The sequence below is a fragment of the Puma concolor genome, chromosome B4 (assembly GCF_028749965.1).
Source record: "Puma concolor isolate L17-30 chromosome B4, mPumCon1.1.hap2, whole genome shotgun sequence".
Lineage (NCBI taxonomy): Eukaryota > Metazoa > Chordata > Mammalia > Carnivora > Felidae > Puma > Puma concolor.
This window is the reverse complement of record NC_141673.1, coordinates 93,314,786-93,336,940: the sequence shown is the minus strand read 5'-3', so window position 1 is coordinate 93,336,940 and position 22,155 is coordinate 93,314,786. Positions and strand designations below refer to the sequence as shown.

The window sequence follows — 22,155 nt, the reverse complement described above, 5'->3', positions numbered from 1 at the left end:
CTTCCCCTATGTTCCTTTGTTGTGTCTCCTAAATTCCATATATGAGTGAAATCATATCATATTTCTTTGACTGACTTATTTGGCTTAGCATAATACACTCTAGTTCCATCCATGTTGTTGCAAATAGCAAGATTTCATTCTTCTTGGTCACCTAGTAGCATTCCATTGCATGCATATACCACTCCTTTTTTTTTTTAATTTCATTTTTTTAAAATTTACATCCAAATTAGTTAGCATATAGTGCAACAATGATTTCAGTAGATTCCTTAATACCCCTTACCCATTTAGCCCATCCCCTCCAGTAACCCTCTGTTCTCCATATTTAAGAGTCTCTTATGTTTTGTCCCCCTCCCTGTTTTTATATTATTTTTGTTTCCTTTCCCTTCTGTTCATCTGTTTTCTCTCTTGAAGTCCTCATATGAGTGAAGTCATATGATATTTGTCTTTCTCTGACTAATTTCGCTTAGCATAATACCCCCCTAGTTCCATCCATGTAGTTGCGAATGGCAAGATTTCAATCTTTTTGATTGCTGAGTAATACTCCATTGTATATGTATATACCCCATCTTCTTTATCCATTCATCCATCAATGGACATTTGGGCTCTTTCCATACTTTGGCTATTGTTGATAGTGCTGCTATACACATGGGGGTGCACGTGTCCCTTCAAAACAGCACACCTGTATCCCGTGGATGAATGCCTAGTAGTGCAATTACTGGGTCGTAGGGTAGTTCTATTTTTAGTTTTTTGAGGAACCTCCATACTGTTTTCCAGAGTGGCTGCACCAGCTTGCATTCCCACCAGCAATGCAAAAGAGATGCTCTTTCTCCACATCCTCGCCAACATCTGTTGTTGCCTGAGTCCTTAATGTTAGCCATTCTGACAGGTGTGAGGTGGTATCTCATTGTGATTTGATTTGTATTTCTTTGATGATAAGTGACGTCGAGCATATTTTCATGTGTCAGTTGGCCATCTGGATGTCTTCTTTGGGGAAGTGTCTATTCATGTCTTTTGCCCATTTCTTCACTGGATTATTTGTGCAGGGGTGCCGAAGCGTCCAACTCTTGATCTCAGCTCAGGTCTTGATCTCAGGGTCATGAGTTCAAGCGCCACATTAGGCTCCATGCTGGGTGTGGAGCCTACTTAAAAAAAAAAAGGAAACTACACGGACAGAAATTTTCATCTTTTTTTTTTTTTTAATTGATGCATCTTAAGTTCTAGAGTAGTGTCAGGCATATTGTAGGCATCCATGCAGTATTTTTTGAATAAATAAAACAAACACAGATTATGAGATAGCTGGCATATACATTGGTATAATCAAAACATAATTTGAAAAGTTTTCTATGTGTTTTTTCTTTCTTGTAGATCATCTCTAAGATATAACATGACTTAGTATGGGAAACAATGTCCACTGAAATTTGGAACATAATCCACTGTTTCCTTGCTCAATGTCATCAATGTAAGACACTGACAGTAATTCGAATAATATGTTTTATTGTGCTCACATAGAAATAGCTATAGATTTTATTAATTCATTTGTTTATTCAAAATGTAATTACTAATCATTTGCTCTGTATGTGCACTTTTTATTTTATTTTATTTTAAAAAAATTTTTTTAACGTTTATTTATTTTTGAGACAGAGAGAGACAGAGCATGAACGGGGGAGGGGCAGAGAGAGAGGGAGGCACGGAATCGGAAGCAGGCTCCAGGCTCTGAGCCATCAGCCCAGAGCCCGACACGGGGCTCGAACTCGCGGACCACAAGATCGTGACCTGAGCTGAAGTCGGACACTTAACCGACTGAGCCACCCAGGCGCCCCTCTGTATGTGCACTTTTAAGGAAGGAAGAACATTAGAACATAAGGATGGATAATAAGGATAAGAATCCTAACTTACAGACTGCACATTATTATGGTAAGAGGCAGGCAATAAAGATACACATATAAATAAGATACTTTAGATCCTGACAAGTGCTATTAGAAAAAATGGAACATGGTAATGGTATGAAAGTGATAGCATCTCCAGAGAAGCCTCTCTGAAGAGATAATCTTTGAGAAAACTTGATGATGAGGTGAAGCCAGACACTTAAAAACAGAGGAAAGGGGATTCTAGGCAGAGAGAAGAGCAAATACAAAGGCCTTGGGACAAAAATAAGTTTGACACTTTAGAAACACAGAATGAAGGTCATCACATTTCTAGTGAAGTGGTCAAAGAGAAGAATGTTATAATATGTAGATGAAGCAGTACAAGAGGCCCAATCATGTGCAGTCTCATTCACCATTTAAGGAATTTGTCTTGAAAATCCTACTGTGAAATGGTAGAGGAATGGTAAGACTTCTGGAAAGAGTATGATAGCTGTTTTGAAGAGAATGGACTCATGGGGCAGGAGAAGAAAGAGCAAGACAAGTTAGGAAGCTCTGAAAGAAATGGCAGTAAAGACAATGGTGACAATGTAGACCAAGTGGGTAGCAAAGAAGATAATGAGACATGGCCAGATTTAGATTCTATTTCGGAGTAAAGACTAAATCTTGCTGTTGGATTAAAAGTGAGAAGTAAGGGCAAAAAAGGGATCTAGGATGATTCACGTGAGAAAGACACAATTTCATTCACACTACCAGATCCCTTGGTGTTCAAGTTGTGGTAGGTTTGGTAGAAAGAGATATGAGCAGGACATTGGTGCGTGAGTCCTGTCTTGCCCTATTAATTCATGTGAAATATTAGAATAATAATAATAGCAGCACACATTATAGCTGCTAATTTTTGAGTGCTGTCTTATACCAGATACCTTGCTTTTTCCTCTACATAAAATATTTCACTTAGTCCTTACAACAACCTTTCCCTAGCTTATAGATGATGAGAAAGGCTCAGAAATGCAGACTAATTGAGAGTCACACATTTAGTCAATGGAAGAACTGGGGTTTAAACTCAGATTTGTTTGATTTTAAGGCCATAGATATTAACCCCTATGCTGTACTGCCTCCTAAAAGAGTATTTTTTTTTTTAGTAATTATTGAATTTACAGTTCAAAATACCCTTTCACATGTTGCCATTTAATTCTCAAGGAGTAGTCCCCATTCCCATTGATTCTTACACTGATGTTGTGATATAAAGAAGACTTATAATTATTTCCATTTTAAAGTTCAGGAAGGTGCTTCAAGTTTACTTGAATTATCAAGGTCACAAATATAAATGACAAAGCTGGAAATCAAAACGAAATCTTCTTGTCCCTACCTTATGATCTATGTAACAGATCAGACCATTGACTTAGTTGGTTGTCAGTTTCCTTATCAGTAAATCAGGGAAGGGTAGATTGAGTGGTTTATATTACATGATCAACCTTTTTAATAGTCTGTTGTTTTAAGTAACTTTCTGACTTTTACATAATGAACCACTATTGTTAAGTTGGCTGGGAATTTCCTGACTGCATTCACTCATCATCTACATTCATTAACTTTTTTCACTTCTAACCTACAACATTTTGGCTGCCTCCAACAATTTTCTGCCAACAACATCAGGGAAGTCACAAACGTTTGTGTAGTGGCATTTTTCTTCATGGTTCTTTTGTGTTTCTTATAGTGTCAAACAGTGATATCCACATCTTAGACTCTCATAAAGTAATTTGTTTATATAAAATGTATTGAATGGAATGATTTAAAATTATAAGAAGAAGTGTAATACACATATATGATTATAATTCCACTAACTTACTTACTTTCTTTCTTCTTTCTTTCTTTCTTTCTTTCTTTCTTTCTTTCTTTCTTTCTTTCAGGCAGATTACCACATGCAGTGCCTCATTTGGGTGTGTCTGGGGTCTTGGAAGCTTGACTACCCTAAATTCTCCTACAAATGGACCCTGAGACCTTGTTTGGAGGTTCTAGCAGGGGAATGCAGCTACTCATATACCCTTGACCAAAGAATGTTCCTCCTCTATGGGGAAAGTCATCTTCCTTGACCGAGTGTGCAGCTCTGAGAGAGAAGTACATGGAGCAGTGAGGGAGGAAAGGGGACATATGCCTAGCCAGCCAGATCAGCTGAATGAACCCTGATGATCAATGGGGTGACACATGTCACAGCCAGATTATTTTCACATCCTACACAAACTTTATTAATTGACTTTCTTTTTATTACCTTTTTCAGTGAATTGCTTTGGTATCACATATATATGTGTATGTGTGCATACATATGTATATCTTTATTAAATATGTATATTTAATGAATTTTGAATAACTGAAGATAATAGAATAATTAAAGACTTTAGACAAGTGAAATTATCAGAGATATCATTTAAGATGATTAACCTAAAGGTCATGTGTTGGTTGATTGAATGGGAGAGATAGCGGAGGTAGGAAAGTAGGAAGTTAAAAAAAATAATCTTTGTAAAGTATAATGGGTGTTTGAGTTATAATCATGGCTCCCACTGCAGGGAAATAAAAAGAAGGTAAAAAATAATTGCAATAGATTACACTGATAAATACACACACACACACACACACACACACACACACACACACACTGCTGTATTGCAAGAAGTTACTGAAATACCTTGATGAATTTTAAAGTGGCTAGTTTAATTAATATCAGCAATCTAGATAATCCAGAAAACCCTTGATATTTAATAAAGTTACTCTGAACTCATCTTATGAAACACTAGTGATCACACTTAATTTAGTGAAACTTAATTTAAAGACATTGAGTTATCTGGAAAATTGGCTCAAATTTTCATTTCATTTGCATGTTTATACACTCTCAAAGTACATTATAAGTGTCATTTTTGGAAGGAGTGTATATATGTGAGTTTTCTATGAGTGAGAAGGGAGGAGGTGGGAAGAAGAAGAGGAGAGTTTTCATCTGAATATATTGGACTTCTAGGTTTTAGCAGTTTTTTTTACTCTTGTTGTGTATCTGACCAAATAGTTACTGCCTTTAACAAATTCATAAATCTTTTATTCCATATACATTCAGGAAGAACTAATACTTGTTCTGTATCTGGCAGAGGAATGAAATGAAATTAAACACTTTTCTAAAACATGATAATAAAGGGTATGTGGTGGCTCAGTCGGTTAAATGTAGACTCTTGATTTTGACTCAGGTTACGATCTCCCAGGTCATGAGTTTGAGCCCCTTGTTGGGCTGTGCACTGACAGCCTGGAGCCTGCTTGGGATTCTCTCCTCTCCTCTCTCTCTCTCTCTCTCTCTCTCTCTCTGTCCTTCCCCAGCTTGTGCTCTCTCTCTCTCTCAAAATAAATAAATTAACATTTAAAAATAAAAGTTTGTTAAAAAAATGAGTGTAATTAATAGACTTGTCCTCAAGCATTATGGGAAATCTCCATGGAGTGAATAGGTTGCCAACCCCTTGAGGTGATGTGTTCTGTGTAAATACTCAGGGTATTCTTACATGAGGTGATGCAGTCTTTACTCACAGGCTGGGTTGACCAGTGTTTCAGCCACTCCAAGTAAAATGTACTGAAGAACCAGGTGGAAACAGGGCATGGAAGAAACGGTGAGAACTTTGCCTGAAAGAGGCTGCTCCATGGGAGGGAAGTGTTTTCTGTGTATTTCAAAGAAGCCAGCTACCATCACAGACAATGCAGCAGAAAGATTTCCAGTGACTGAAGGAAAATCAGGCAGGCAAAAAAAAAAAAAAAAAAAAAAAAAAAAAGAATGAGTGAGCCCCCAAATCAGTGTATAGGCCATAGTATTTCTTACACATTGACACTAGGAGATGTTTCCTCAACATTTTTTGCCCTGGGAATATCCAGATGCCCACTAACTGTGTTGACTATACTGTGACTATACTCCAGTCTGTCAAAAATAGCTGCTCTGACTCGCTATTTCCTGACTTACTGCTTAGATGGCCTCTGGAAAGTTATTTAACCTCATTATCACTTTCCTCAGCTCTAATATGGGGTTAGTGATGCTGACTTTGTAGGGTGACAATGAGATTTAAAGCAGAGACTATATTGGTATTATTATAACAGTTCCTGGTAGCAATAGGAACCAATTATTAAAAATAAAGCAATAGTTTTGAATTTTTGTCCTCAGATAAGATAGATTGGTTTTGATGATTTTTAAAATTTATATGAATCAAAAATAGTTTGGAGAAAATCTAAAATAAAATTATCTCTTCGTAAGGATTGAATCATTTAAAAAATGGTTTTGAAATAATCTATAAGTATTTTCAGTCCTCAGTTTTCTGACATTTCTGTAATCTTTTCAGACAAAGTAAAGCAGCCATTAGAGAATTAAAATCTAGAAACTTTTGTTTAGAAAAAGAGACAGTAAAGGTGAATTAGCTAGTAAAGAGTGTAAATGGAAGCAATTATTCAAAAAGTAGCCTACCTCTTCTTTTCCTTTTACTCTTGAGGAATTAGCTACAGAAGTTTGGTTGAAAATGAGTAGGGATTTTGTTACAATTTTGTTACAGGTTATATCCACTGCAACCATTCCATTTCTCAATTTATCATTCATATTACTGGACTTAATCCCATCGTTAGAGCAGAGGCAGACTTTAGCTTGATGGAGTTTACTTGAAATTTAGAGATAGTCACATTTTGCTAACTTGCATAAAATTTCAGATAAGGCAAAGCTTTCAATTCAAAAAAATCAATCTAATGTTTAAATAGCTTAGTGTTTGTTTTGGTTGATAGAGAAACTGGTAGGTAAATTTTTTGATTATATCTCAGCATTTAAATGTATCCATAAAGTCTGCTCTTTACTGAGACCCTGAGAAATAGAAGGTGTAAAAGGGGGGGGGGGGGAATCTGAATAACAAAATATTTGAGGAATTTTTAATTCATTTTTATTTTAAATTAGTTCCATAAAGGCCCATTCATAGTGAAGTAGAGATTTTGGTTCTTTAAACAGCTCATATAAAAAGTTTGAATTTCAGATCTACTTTTATACTTTTCAGATTATCTACTTTTCAGATCACATTCACCACACAATTGCATTTATTTAGGTTACTTGGCACATTACAGACTCATCAGAAAAAGAGCTAATATGTCAATTCAATTTAATATTTACTCTCTTCTTGCTATATGCAAGGCAGTATATTAGGCACAGCTGAGGATACAGGATGAGAAAATATCTGTTCTTAGCCATTTCAGATTCATATTCGATTGGGGAATGTAGGAAAAACTTATTTCTAGTTGGGAAGGTGAGAGAAATAATTTTATGCTTTGAAGAAAGAAAGGCATCCATATGAAGAGGTGATGGCAGCATCATTGGCATGAGCAAAAGCACAGAGTTGTGAAGAGTCAGATTTTCAGAATAGTGAGAAACAAGTTATTTGGGAATCAAGGGACAAGATAGATTGAGGTCAGATCATAAGAGGCATTAAATATATTTTAAAGGAATTTCTAAATTACTCTGAAGATAATGGAATCATTGAAGATAGGAGACACAAGTGAAATGATTATAACTGTCATTTGGGATGATTACTCTAAAGGCTACATGCTAGTTCATAGGATGGGAGAGAGAGTGGAGGCAGAAGATAGTTAGGAAGTTTAAAAAATAATCTTGATAAAGTATAGTAGGGGCTTTAGTTATAATCAGGGCTCCCACTTCCAGGAAACATTGTGAATAGAAACATAAGATTCAATAGATTCCACTGATAAAACCATAGCAAGAGCAAGAAAGAAGCAGATGTCAACGTTGAATATGAGTCCAGTTGACTAGAAAGATGATAGTGCCAATAATATAAATAAGATCCATGATAGATAGGCATAACATGAATTTGATTTTGAGTTGAGTTGGAGATACAAAGAAATAATTTAAAGAGGAGTGCTCAGAAAACAATTGAAAATGTGAATCCTAGGTCAGAAGCCTGGTTGAGTCAAAAGATAAAGATTAATGAATCATCTACATGGAATTGAAATTTAAGGTCAGGTGAAATTAAAAAATGGGGAGAGAAGAGAACATCTAAGCAATGCCTTCAGACATATTTGCATTTGGGGGCAAGAAAAAGAGCTAAAACCACTGAAAGAAAGGTCAGAAAGATGGGTAATCTCTAAAGGAAGTTTTCAAAGAAGAGGTTACACAAAACAGAACTTTTGATCTTTCCCTACTTCTTCATTCTTCCCCATCTCTTCCAGTACCTTCATGCACTCAAGGCAGAAATTTGGGATCCTCTGCCTTTCCCAAATATATTATTAAGTTACCCAGATTCTATTTGAAAATATACTGTGAATGAACCTGCTTCTCTTCATAGCTACTGTCATCATTGTAGTCCAAGTCATTATTATTTTGAAACCAGACTATGTGCAATAGCATGATTAATGGTCTTCCTATTTTCACTCTTGCCCACCTGTAATCTATTAAGCACCTAACATTCAGGGTGATCTTATATAAATGCAAATTCAATGTTACTCTTCTGCTTCAATTCCTTCTCTAGGTTTCCATACAGTTAAGATGAAATCCCAAATCTTTCACATGGTCTTTATGATCTTTCTTGTACTTATCGCTTCACTCTCATTGCTTGCTACTTTCTCCTCTCAGACCATTTTTCAGCCAATTTTTTTGTTCTTGACTACCTTAAACTCTTTCCCATCTTAGAGATTTTGCTTTGCTCTTCACTCTATCTGAAACATTTTTTCCTACTGTTTACTTGCCCAGTCTCACCATTGATATTCAGTATATTACTGAAAATCCTAGCCAAAACAATTAGGCAAAAAGAAGAAATAAGAGTCATTCAAAGCAGGAAAAAAGTAAATAATTTGTTTGATTTCATATGTAGAAAATACTAAAGAATACATACACACAAATTATTAGAATTAATCAACATGTTCAGTAAAGTTTCATGATACAAAATCAACATAAAAAATCACTTGTGTTTCTACAAACTAACAATGAACTATTTGAAAAAGAAATTAAGTGGGGTGCTGGGTGGCTCAGTAGGTTGAACATCTAACTCTTGATTTGGGTTCAGATCATGAACCCAGGGTCGTGGAATTGAGCCTCATGTCAGGCTCTGTGTTGAGCATGGAACCTACTTGGGACTCACTCTCTCTCTCTCTCTCTCTCTCTCTCTCTCTCTCCCTCCCCCTCTCCCTCTGCCCTTCTCCTCCACTCACACATTCTCTTCTCTAAAATTAAAAAAAAGAAAGAAAGAAAAGAAATTAAGAGAATGATCCCATTTACAATAACAACAAAAAGAATAAAATACTTTGGAATAAATTTAACCAAAGTGACAAAAGACTTATACACTGAAAGCTCTAAAACATGGATCAAAAAAATTGGAGTTGGTATAAATAAATAGAAAGACATCATATGTTCATGGATTGGAAGAATTAATATTGTTAAAATATCCATATTACCTAAAGTGATCTATAAATTCAATTCAATCTTCATTAAAATCCCAATGACATTTTTTTATAGACACCAAAGTCAACAATTCTAAAATTCATATGTAACCACAAAAGACCCCAAATAGCCAAAGTAATTTTAAGCAAGAACTACCCTGGTGCCCTCACACTTCCTGATTTTGAAATATATTACAAATGTACAAAAACCAAAGCAATATGGTATTGGTATAAAAACAGACATATAGACCAATGGAACAGAATAGAGAACCCAGAAATAAACCCATGCGTATGTGGTTATCTGATCTTTGACAAAGGTGCCAGAAATATACAATGGGGATAAGATAGTCTCATGTGGTATTGGGAAAACAGAATATCCACCTGCAGAAAAAATGAAATTTGACCTTTATCTTATATCACACAAAAAATTAAATGAAAATGGATTAGACTTAAACATAAGACCTGCAACTGTAAAACTCCTAGAAGAAAATATAGAGGAAAAGCAATGGTCTTGGTGATTTCTTTGACATGATACCAAAAGCACAAGGCACAAAAAAAAAAAAAAAAAAAAAAAGCAAAATTGACAAATGGGACTACATCAAAGTAAAAAACTTTTTCATAACAAAGGAAACAAAATGAAAAGGAAATCTATGAAAAGAGTGAAAGTATTTGCAAACCGCGTATCTGATAAAGAGTTAAAACCCAAAATATGTAGAGAACTTCTACAACTCAATGTAAAAAAAACTCAAATAATCTGATTTAAAAATGGGCAAAGGAACTGATCAGACACTTATCCAAAGACAGAAAAAGTCAACAGGTATATGAAAAGGTACTCAACATCACTAATCATCAGACAAATGCAAATCAAAACTACAATGAGATATCAGCTTACACCAGTCAAGACAGCTATTATGAAAAACAGAAGATAACAAGTGTTGGTAAGGGTGTGGAGAATAAACTGGTATAGCCACTATGGAAAACAATATGGAGATTCACAAAAATTAAAAAAGGAACTACCGTATGATCTAGCAATCCCAACTCTGGGTATATATCCAAAGGAATTGAAATCAGAATCTTGAGATATCTCCATTTTCATGTTCACTGCAGCATTATTCACAATAGTCAAGACACGGATGCAAACTAAATGTCCATGAATGGGCAAATGGATAAAGAAAATGTGTCATAGACATGCAACAGAATATTATTCAATCTTAAAAAAGAGAGAAATCCCACCATTTGTGTAATGTGAATGAACCTGGAGATCATTACACTATGTGAAATAAACCAGACACAGAATGACAAATACTACATAATATCACATATATGTGCAATGTAAAATAATCATGCTATGAGCTTAAAGAGGCAGAGAGTAGAATGAAGTTGCCATGGTCTGGAATGAGGAAGATATGGGAAAGTATTTGTCAAAGGGTACAAAGTTTCAGTTATTCTAGATGAGGAAGTCCTGGAGATCTATCATACAACATAGTGCCTATAATTTATAATACTCTGTTGCATACTTAAAATTTACTAAGAAGACAGAGCTTGTGTTCTTATCACACACACAAAATTATAATTAGTATCTATATATTTTATTTTATAAATATAATTATATTTTATCACCTATAATAAATATTATACATAATAATATATTTTAGAAGTCTAATATATGCTTTATATTATTATTACAAATTAATAAATAAAGAAGGCAGAAGGAAACTTTTAGAGATGATCTACATGTGTATGGCATAGATTATGTGATGGATTCATAGACGTATACTTATCTCCAAACTCATCAAACTGTAACCATTATATATGTACAGCTTCTGTGGGTCAATCGTACCTCAATAAAGTTTTTTTTAAAAAGAGACTTATTGGGGCGCCTGGGTGGCGCAGTCGGTTAAGCGTCCGACTTCAGCCAGGTCACGATCTCGCGGTCCGTGAGTTGGAGCCCCGCGTCGGGCTCTGGGCTGATGGCTCAGAGCCTGGAGCCTGTTTCCGATTCTGTGTCTCCCTCTCTCTCTGCCCCTCCCCCGTTCATGCTCTGTCTCTCTCTGTCCCAAAAATAAATAAATGTTGAAAAAAAAATAAAAAAATAAAAAGAGACTTATTGGATTATTTTAGGAGGATCCAACAATATTGTAATTAATAGGAGTTGAAAACAAAAATACAGAGAAAATGAAGGAGAGGAAATTCTATTTTAAAAATAAAAGAAAATTTCTCTGATTGAGAGAACAATGAGAATACCTGGTGAATAGTGTGATGGTTGAAAAGACCTTTACCAGGGCACAATAACATGGCAACTTAGAATATCACTTATAGAACACTCCACTTAGGAAAAGAGGTCATAAACACAGGAAAGAGCATCGGAAGGGCACAAGGCCTTTCAACAGTCCTTCAGGTGTGTGGATCACAATAGAGCAATAGCTTTAAAATTCTGAAGAAGGGTGCCTGGGTGGCTCAGTCGGTTGAGCAGTCGATTGAGCAGTCGGTTGAGCAGACCTTGATTTCAGCTCAGGTCATGGTCTCATAGTTTGCAGGTTCCAACCCCACATCTGGCTCTGTGCTGAGAGTGTGGAGCCTGCTTGGATTCTCTCTCTGTTGCTCTCTCTCTCCTCTCCCTGCCTTTCTTTCTCTCTCTGTCTCAAAATAAATAAGTAAACTTAAAAAAATTAAAAATAAATAAATAAAATTTTGAAGAAAAATTCTTCTCAACCTACAATTCTATGTACAGTGAATTAATCAAGGGTAAGGGTAAAAAGAAGGCTTTTCAAGCCATATAAATTCTTGGAAAACTTGCTTCCCATATACCTTTCATAGGAAGTTGCTAAAAGATAAATGGTAATGAAAAAGGAAGTAAGTCAAGAAAGAGGAAGAGGTAATTAGAAATCTAACAAGAAAGAGCACCATGCTGCTGTTCCTAAGGGCCACAGTCAAGACAGAATGAGGACATAGAAGTCTGTGAGAAGATCACCAGAGGAAAAAGAGCCTTTAGTATATTATCTTATATGTTTTAGCACTGGGACAAAGCTGGTGATGGAATGATGAAATTGGTAGAGCAGTTTGAGAATTAACAAAACAATTTGGGGGGCACCTGGGTGGCTTACTCGGTTATGTGTCTGACTTCAGCTCAGGTCATGATCTCGTGGTTTGTGAGTTTGAACCCCATGTTGGGTTCTGTGCTGACAGCCAGGAGCCCAGAGCCTGTCCAGGCTGTTTAAAAACACAAATAATTAAAAAAATTTTTTTTGATGTGTTTTATTTTATTTTTAAGAGAGAGAGAGAGAGAGGGAGAGAGAGCATGAGCAGGGAAAGGGCAGAGAGAGAGGGAGACACAGGATCTGAAGCAGGTGCTTGACTGAACTGTCAGCACAGAGCCCCATGCAGGGCTTGACTCACAAACTGTGAGATCATGACCTGAGCTGAAGTTGGACGCTTAACCAACTGAGCCACCCAGGTGCCCCTCATATACTTTTTAAATATAGAAAATAAATGTTTATATAAGACAATTTAATTCTTTGATTTTGCCATGAGTGTGTGTGTGTGTGTGTGTAAAACTGATTGCTGATTTAAATAAAAATATTCTATAATCATATTATTTAGCAATATTAACTTATACAAACAACACCTAAAGATCTGCCTCTGGGAACCTTGACTGGATGGTGGAGAAAGCCAGAGCTAGAGACCGGTACTTACTATTATAAGGCTTTCAGTATTATTTGTTTACTAACCTACACGTTTCCCTGAATCAAAGATAAATTCAACTATAAGAAGAAACACTTTTTTATGTATCATTGAGATAGGAAGAAATGCTTATGTGACACAATTTCAGAGATGACTTTAGACATATATATGGTATTGCCGTGGACTGAATTATGTTCCTTCAAAATTCATTTATTGATGTCCTAACCTCCAATGTGACTATTTGAATACAGGTTTTTAGAGAGCTAATTAAGGTTAAAAGAAGTCAGAAGGGTGGGGCCCTAATCCAATAAAACTAGTGTCCTTAGAAGAAGAGGAAAAGACATGATGTCTGTGCATGAGTAAAGGAAAGGCCATATGAAGACATATCGAGAACAGGGCCATCTGCAAGTCAAGAATAGAGGCCTCAGGAAAAACCAAATCTTCCTACACCTTGATCTTGGACTTTTACCATCCAGAACTGTGAGAAAAAAATTTCTGTTATTTAAGCCACCTTAATAAGCCACCTGTGGTATTTTGTTATGGCAGCTATAGCAAACTAATGCAGGTATGTTCAGGCATTACATAAAAATTCAGTTGTTCGGGGCGCCTGGGTGGCGCAGTCGGTTAAGCGTCCGACTTCAGCCAGGTCACGATCTCGCGGTCCGTGAGTTCGAGCCCCGCGTCGGGCTCTGGGCTGATGGCTCAGAGTCTGGAGCCTGTTTCCGATTCTGTGTCTCCCTCTCTCTCTGCCCCTCCCCCGTTCATGCTCTGTCTCTCTCTGTCCCAAAAATAAATAAACGTTGAAAAAAAAAAATTTAAAAAAAAAAAAAAATTCAGTTGTTCAAATTGCACGAATTATATTGTCCATAATAATCATGTCAACTGTAAAGAAAGTGTTGAGGTAGGTAAGAATAAGTTTTCAAACTTTCTTGTTTTAGAATTTGAATTCTATGAGAATCTTCTATGATACCCTTCATCCTCACTAATTTAGGATCATCCAGAGAAAAAAACATCATGTCCGCCCCCTCACTACTCTTTTTTTGCTTATCTCCTTGTACTATGTAAAAAAGGTTATATTTTATTCAGAAAAGTTTATAACATTAGAGGCAATAGCTTAGACAAGATATTAGCAATTTTTTTCTGTAAAGGCTCAGTAATAAACATTTTAGATTTTGTAAGGCAAAGGGCAAAATTTTGGAGATACGTCTGCAACAAGAGATAGAATATGTTTCTACAAATTTTCTATTGATGAAATTCAAAATAATAATTCTTTTGGGGAGGTGATGGAATTTCACTTAATTGGTGTTTAGTTATCGTTTCTTAGGGCACCTGGTGGCTTAGTCAGTTAAGCGTCTGACTCTTGATTTCAGCTCAGGTCACGATTTCATGGTTTGTGAGTTTGAGCCCTGCTTTGGGCTCTGTGTTGACAGCGTGAAGCCTGCTTGGGGTCCTCTCTCTCTCTCTCTCTCTCTGCCCCTCCCCTGCTCTCTGTCTCTCTCTCACACAGAATAAATAAATAAACATTAAAAAATTTTTAAATGTTATTGTTTCTTATCATGAGATGAATAGCAAATGTTCATCTGTGAAAATAATTCTTAGTTTGCAGGCAGTGTAAAAACAAATGGTGGGCCAGATTTGGCCCTGGATTAGTCATCAGCTTTTATTGTCTACTCTGGCCTGACGAGAAATTGGGGCAGTTTTCCCTGGGCTCCTGCTCCCTGTACACAGGCATGAAGCACGACAGAGTGGTCTTTTGGTCTCTTTCTCTGTCCTTGATACTCAAAGAGTAGTCTCTGGCCAGCAGCACTTGGTATTACTTGGGAACTTGCTAGACACACAGAATCTCCAGCTCCATCCTAGAAGGACTGAATCAGATCTGTGTTTAAATAAGAACCTCAGAGATGCCAGTACACATTAAATTTTGAGAAGTATGACTCTAGCATAAAGCACTATGAGACCTAATGTAGCAAAATCCAATGAAAGACGGTTCTCCAGACAATTTTGAGCAAAACACAAATATTTAACTCATTTACCCAGATATTTTAGGGCAAAGCATATTTTTACCTGAAGGATCTAGATAACTACATTTGCTTTTTATTTGCCACTGCTCTCTGATGCTAGTGAAAAATGACTTTCTTAAAATTCAAAACAAAGTTTGATTCTAACCTAAATTTAATCCATTCCATTTTATTCTTAACTTGTATGAGATCATAACTCGTCTGAAGCACAGTGCAGTTTATCAGAATGTACACATTTAAAACTTCTAGCAGATCTGTATTTACAAGATAAAGCACATGGTTCCAAAGGAGATATTATATTCAGATAAATAATGTATGTTTTAATATTGGCTGTGTGGTTGTAGACAAGTCCATAAGAGTCTTGAAGCTCTTATAGTTTATTCTATTATCCTGCCATGTAATAATTTTCCAAATTAGACAACAATGAAATAAAGGAAAGTCAGAATTTATTCAAACATTGCCATTTCACACTGAAGCAAAATCTAATACTAAAAAACAGATATGTTAAGTTTCTTCAGTTATTGGTTAAATTTACTGACTGAGGAAACTATGGGTGTTTTTTTATGGGTAGTCTGATATATGAGTCTCTGATATGTAACACAACTGTGTGTATGAAATTCTATTGAGCCTTGATCCATGATTTTGGCAAATTTCCAGAATAAGAAATTTGCTCATGTGAGGACATACTGGTGTCCATAAACCACTCTCACAGAGACAACTATAATTTTATTGTCATATGTATCTTTTGCCTTTGCAGAAGATATTACTTACCCACTGTAAGAATGGCATGTTTTTTACATTTATTGTTCCTATTACTGGTATGTTCCTATATTTGAATTGAGCTACTCATATTGTGTCTTTTATTGCTCTGTAGACCACTGGAACTCAATTCAGGAGATTCAGCTTCAGTTTGTGTTTTAATTTCTAAGTATGGAGCAGGTAACTCATTATATAGAGATCAGATATACACATGTATCTATTAAGATATCAATTATCACTTCAGATGGTGTATTAGATGGTCTATGTTACCTCAAATATAATCCATTGTTGATGTCCACTCTAAAGGTAAGAACGTGAGAACATTAATGTGTGTTATTTTTTTTTTTAGAGAGAGAGAAAGAGAGCATGAGTGGGGAAGAGGGGCAGAGAATCTTAAGCAGGCTCCACACCTAATGTGGAGCTTGATCCCACGACCCTGGGTTATTTAAAAAAAAATTTTTTTTAATGTTTATTCATTTTTTGAGAGAGAGAGAGAGACAGATCATGAGTGGGGGAGGGGCAGAGAGAGAGGGAGACACAGAATCTGAAGCAGGCTCCAGGCTCTGAGCTGTCAGCAGAGAGCCTGATGTGGAGCTCGAACTCATGAACCGTGAGATCAAGACCTGGCCAAAGTCAGATGCTCAACTGACTGAGCCACCCATTTATGAAACAAATGAACAATCGAATGAATAAATTATTCAGGCTAGATATTGATACATTACTTCTTTTAGTATTTACAGTTCCTCTCATCAGGTATTTTCAATGAGTATGTACTGTGATTGTTTTGAAAAACATGCATCAGTTCTAAAACTACAACAACAAAAATGTGGTTTTGCTAAAATAATCCTACTTTCAATGAAGGTGATTGGACCCCTGACTCAATTTTTAATTTATCAAGCGCTTTGGCTCCAGTCAGAAAAGGAGTCTTTTATCACTGCTAATTATTAGAACAAGTAGAGTCACTGGTTATGTAAAAAGTGACCAAAACCTTGGCTGTCCCTACATCATAAAGGACTTGGAGTTAATTTGAATTTTCAAGTTTTTATTTTAAGGAGCAAGTTCTGGGAGATATTTGAATATACTTCATCCACATTTCAAATTAAATGTTATTTAAAAGCCAAGATAATTGCTACCTACTGTGTTGCACACTTCTGCTTTATGTAAGACTTAATAACAATCTTAATTAGGCTAATTTTAGTCAGATTAATACTTGTGTATGTCAGCACTAACTACTAAATACCACATACTGCAGGATTTTAATTAATGCTAAGGAAAGGAAATACTCACAGTGTAAACATTTTTGAACTGAAAAAGGCTAAAATGAAGTACGTCCAATTATGACGAGGATAAATCACAATATCCCTGATTTTAGATTTTAGGTAAATTAAGGTTGACTTTTAAACAGATACATCTGCTCACATGTCGTGTTAGGAAGATACAGGGGAAGATATTAGGAAGATAAAACTCAGAGCATATCAAGCCTTTGCCTTTCACAGTTCCGGAAGGGTTGGCAATTTTTTTTATTGTTAGTACTGTGATATACTTTTTGATGGCTGTAGGTGATAAACTCAAGACTGTCGTATCTTGAATCAGAAACCCTTCTTTCGTTGCATTGTTTATGAGCTAGATAGAGAAAGTAATTTATTTTATTTATTTTTTTCCTTTATTAAATTTCTAGCTTGACCAACTGAGATTTCCCCATCCCTCACCCTTGTCCTGGGCTGTGATGATCCACGTCAAACATGAGGCATCTGCACTGTCTGTACCATCTGCCTCCTTCAGTAGGACAGTCCCTTTAAGGGGAATGACTGGATGTGGAAGAGAGTGGGGTGTCTAAGCAGTAACTGCCCGTTGTAGTGATGAAAGGATTTTTTTCATTCATATCACAGCCTTAATTAGAAATAGCAGTAAGGATTCCAAATTAACAATGGTAATGTAACTACTATAATCTAGCAGTCATTTATAGCTTGTAAGTAGAATAATAATAATAATAATAATAATAATAATAATGGAATGGCCTTAGAATTAGAAGACTTGAATTCAAATGGAACTTACTCTCTTTGAGACTCTTGATTTATTAAATGGCGGTTTAACATGAGGCTAAATGGGATATGTATAGGAACTGCCTAGGTTCAAATTAGGAATTCATACATATTTGTTCACAATGGATGTACTTATATATTTCACTCACATTTTCAAGGAACTTGGGTTTAAAGTGAAAGGAAATTTTAATATTAGACTAACTCAATGATGTACATTACCACAAAAAAATGTACCCAAGACTTGTGCTTGTATGTCCTGATAAAACTTGTTAATCTTCCATAATCATAAGCAGAAATATGGAGAACTTCAGCAAACATCTAGTTTTAAAAATGCATATCATCACACTTTTTTTATACTCCCATAGCAAAATATTATGCAAATAAATGAACAAGTATGTAAATGAACAAATGAATGGAGCCTGGCTTAGAAACAACTGAATTCAGTATGCTGTACTCAAAGGAACATATCTTAGTTGTTTTTTTTTTTTTTTTTAATGAGTCTAGTTTTTCCTTTTTTCCCATCCAACAAGTCTGCTACCAATCTTGAAGGGGAATATTTAGTTCATATACATGAGCTATGTTAGATAACTCTGCCTAACTGTCCTCCATCCATAAAAAACATACCCCTTTTAAAGAATAGACATGATTAAATATGCAAGAGTGGAGAATTGTCCAAGAGAAATTTGCTCATATTTAAAATGAATTTAAGATATCTTATTTTCAGGAAGGACTTCTAATGTAGTTCTTTCAGCCATGTTGCATAGCATATTTTCCTAAAATGGCCGAATTTTTTTTTTAATTAGTAATTAAGCATAATTTGGGAGCCCAGACTGGTTTTACGTTATACTAGACAAGACTGCCAAAGTTTTTGGCATTTTGCAATATAAATTTATCCCCATTTTGTCCTGTATTCATTCTGTTTTAATAGTGTACTTGCTGAAGGTATGTACAATCTCTTGTTTCTTGTTTTATCTTGAAATAGTGTTGGGCATTCACTAAATATTGGTTTTGGAATTTCTACATTGGCAAACCAAAAAGCACTTTTTCAGATTTAAGGATTGTCAAAACCTATTAAGATGTATAGTTTGCCTAAACCTATTACAATAAATAATGTTGGGGTTAGCCTCTTAAGAACTAAATCAAAAAAAGGTTATTTGCTAAAGGCCTCTATAACTGGAGATAACAAAATAAACCAAGGTAAATTACAAATCTACCTTGACATGTGATCTGAAGTGATCTTGTCGATGGCTTTGGTAAATAACAGGAAACGTGCTCCCTAAAAGTAACTTCTACAAACAGAGAAACAGCCGAAAAATATAGTAACGGATTACTAAAAGGCTGCATGGTCTCCACCGATCTCTAAAGAGGAAGAATTATTAATAAAAATAGGTTAACCAAGAGAAGAGAATCTTCTAGATGCCTGACCCTGAATAGCTCAATGGAGTTATTTCTTAAGTAGACACTAAAACATTAGGTTACCATCATATGATATTTCTTAAGAGTTTAAAGTGCCTTTGCTTTCTGTTTATGCCCACCAATTAGGCCTGTCCCCTACACATGATAATTCAATACTAGTTAACATTTATAGAACTTTCACTATGTGTCAGGATATGCTTCAGGCACTGATGTCATTCAGAGTGATTCTGAAAGTCTTCCAGAACAAAGGGACCCCAAATTTATGGAGGATATGCCCCTCAGTGAACGAAAGAAGTAAACTAGAGGACAAGAAAGGTTAAGTGGATTTTCAAGGTCGCCCACGTCTAGCTTAGCCACAGAGCACAGGCTGAGACCCAGATCTCCTGTTCTGGGGTTCAGCCTGGTTTTGCTGTACCAATGCCTCTTCCTGTTTCATGGCAGTGCTTGAGGGACACGAGCAAGGCAGAGGAGAATGTGATCTGAACGGTCTTCATCTCCTTCTCTCCCGCTGCAGTCGGAGAAATTTTGTTTTATGGTTCTACTGATTGTGTTCTGGGTAAGATAACCTAATTTTTTTTCACTTTAAAAAATGAGAGTAGAACTTTAGTGTTCTCACCATAACAACAAGAAAGCCGCAGTAATGTGAGGTAAAGGATGAGTTAACTAACCTTATTGCAGTAAACGCTTTGCAATATATCAATGTATCAAATCATTACATTGCGCACCTCAAATTTACACAATCTTATATGTCAAGTGAGCTGGAAGATCAATAAAACTGGAAAAAGTGTTTGAAAATTATTGCTATATGCCTTACTATTTGAATAAGTGTTATGAGAAGCTGTGAGTCACAGTACTAATCTTTAGGAAATTTTGCTACTGGTTCACAGGCTAATGCCTCCCAAGTTCAGCCAGACATTATTTTTGGGTTTCATTACCTGTGTTAATTTTTTTTTTTTAAATTTTTTTTTTCATTGTTTATTTATTTTTGGGACAGAGAGAGACAGAGCATGAACGGGGGAGGGGCAGAGAGAGAGGGAGACACAGAATCGGAAACAGGCTCCAGGCTCTGAGCCATCAGCCCAGAGCCCGACGCGGGGCTCGAACTCACAGACCGCGAGATCGTGACCTGGCTGAAGTCGGACGCTTAACCAACTGCGCCACCCAGGCGCCCCAGCCTGTGTTAATTTTTTAAAGCTTGTTTGTTAATTAATTAAATAATTTTAACTATTTAGTTTTGAGAGAGAGATTGAGAGAGAGACAGCATGAACGAGCATGAGGGGGGGAGGGGAATGAGAGAGGGAGACAGAAGACCCAAAGCAGGCTCTGTGCTGACAGCAGAGAGCCCAGTGCAGGGCTTGAACTCACAAACTGTGAGATCATGACCTGACCCAAAGTCAAGAGTTGCACACTTAACTGACTGAGCCACCCAGGCACCCCTTCCTGTGTTAAGTTTTAAAAACATAGTCAGCACTGATTTAGAAATAAAGACTGCCTCAATTGAGGAAAGATTGGCCATTCGGTGGTCTTGGAAGTTTCATCATGCCTTTATATCAGCTGTGTCCTCTGAGGAGGTATAAAAGGATGGGAAGAAAATGGGGCACTGATGTCCGCAGAGAGACTTGAGAAGCTGCATGTTATGACTCTTGCATTCACTTTCCTCCCAATTTGTCAAAATCAGTCTCTACTCCACAACATATAGCTAGCTTAGACCTTAGCAGAGTGTTGTTTATTTTACAAAGTTGCAAACAATTCACCTGAGATGGTCAGTTGTACTTACTAATGCATGCCAACAGAAATGATCCATCTCTCTTAGACGGAAAGAGGTAGGTACTGAAATACTCCACAAAAGGAGCCAGAATTAGTAGTGGGAGAATGCTGACGACATTCATTGCTGCAATTGGCAGGAGAAATCCATCCAAATTCAGGTTAGAATTCATGGTCTGCACATAATATCCTGAAGGAATCTGTATTTGAGGGGGAAAGGAACTGGCATCAAGATAGTGATTTAACTTTGCAGACAGCATCCTGCAGATGATGTCCTTGCCCCTTGCACATACTCTGGGGCAGATGAGCTGGATGTTGCCCAGATCTTCAACGTCCCAACTATGAGCTGAGAAAAGGCAGTATGAGTTCTATTTAGTCTTTGGCAATACTACTGATTCTTTATGGAGGAAGCTTTTGTCCTTCAGTCTAACTTCTTACTTCTCCTATGGAAAGTGCTTAGGATGACACATAAGAAATCAAATGATGTATAAAAATATATAATTTTGCATATAAACAAATAGACTTTTTTTCCCAAACAACAAACTAAAAACCAGTAGAAAGTATTAAGGATGTTTCTTTTTAACCTGATGAAAAAAATTGGGGGCTAGAAAAAAAATCCTTCAAATAGCATGTAGTTTGGTGACAAAATAGATAGGAATGATTTTTACTAAGAAGAGGGGCCCAGGGTAGAAACACAGCACTCGTAGCAGGTTGTCTTTGTGGGTTCCTTGGATTGGTTTCACTTCTACAATGAGAAGAGAACACAAAAAAAGAGAAAAAATATATACTTGTGTTTACACTCTCGTTTTAAACTAAGTATGTGACACTGGAGGACCACAAAGGGAGCTGCATGAAAAAGATCTGCATAATAAACTAGCAGATAAGAAATGAAAACACAAACAAAAACCCCCCAAAACCAAAAAGCAAAAACAAAGAAAACTTCTACCCCATCCCAAACACTCAGTGTAGTGTCCGAATTTCTTCAGTTTTAAAATAACCTGGGACACCTGGGTGGCTCAGTTGGTTAAGTGTCCGATTTCAGCTGGGATCATGATCTCACGGTTCATGAGTTCGAGCCCCGCGTCGGACTCTGTGCTGGCAGCTCGGAGCCTGGAGCCTGCTTAGGACTCTGCGTCTCCCTCTCTCTCTGCCCCTCCCCTGCTCATGCTCTGTCTC

General features: G+C 36.4%; 1 protein-coding gene across 2 annotated transcripts in view; it reads right to left on the bottom strand.

Annotated features, from left to right (window-relative positions):
• SLC15A5 (solute carrier family 15 member 5) overlaps positions 1–22,155 on the bottom strand; it is an 86,883-nt gene that overhangs the window by 29,790 nt on the left and 34,938 nt on the right. Inside the window, exons 5-6 of one of the 2 annotated variants that reach the window (XM_025930801.2) lie at positions 20,993–21,179; positions 5,421–5,609 (exon numbers count right to left, since the gene is read on the bottom strand). In XM_025930801.2, the coding sequence (XP_025786586.1) occupies positions 5,421–5,609; positions 20,993–21,179 (376 nt within the window). The remainder of the gene's footprint in view (positions 1–5,420; positions 5,610–20,992; positions 21,180–22,155) is intronic. The other variant, XM_086711840.1, reaches the window with a different exon arrangement.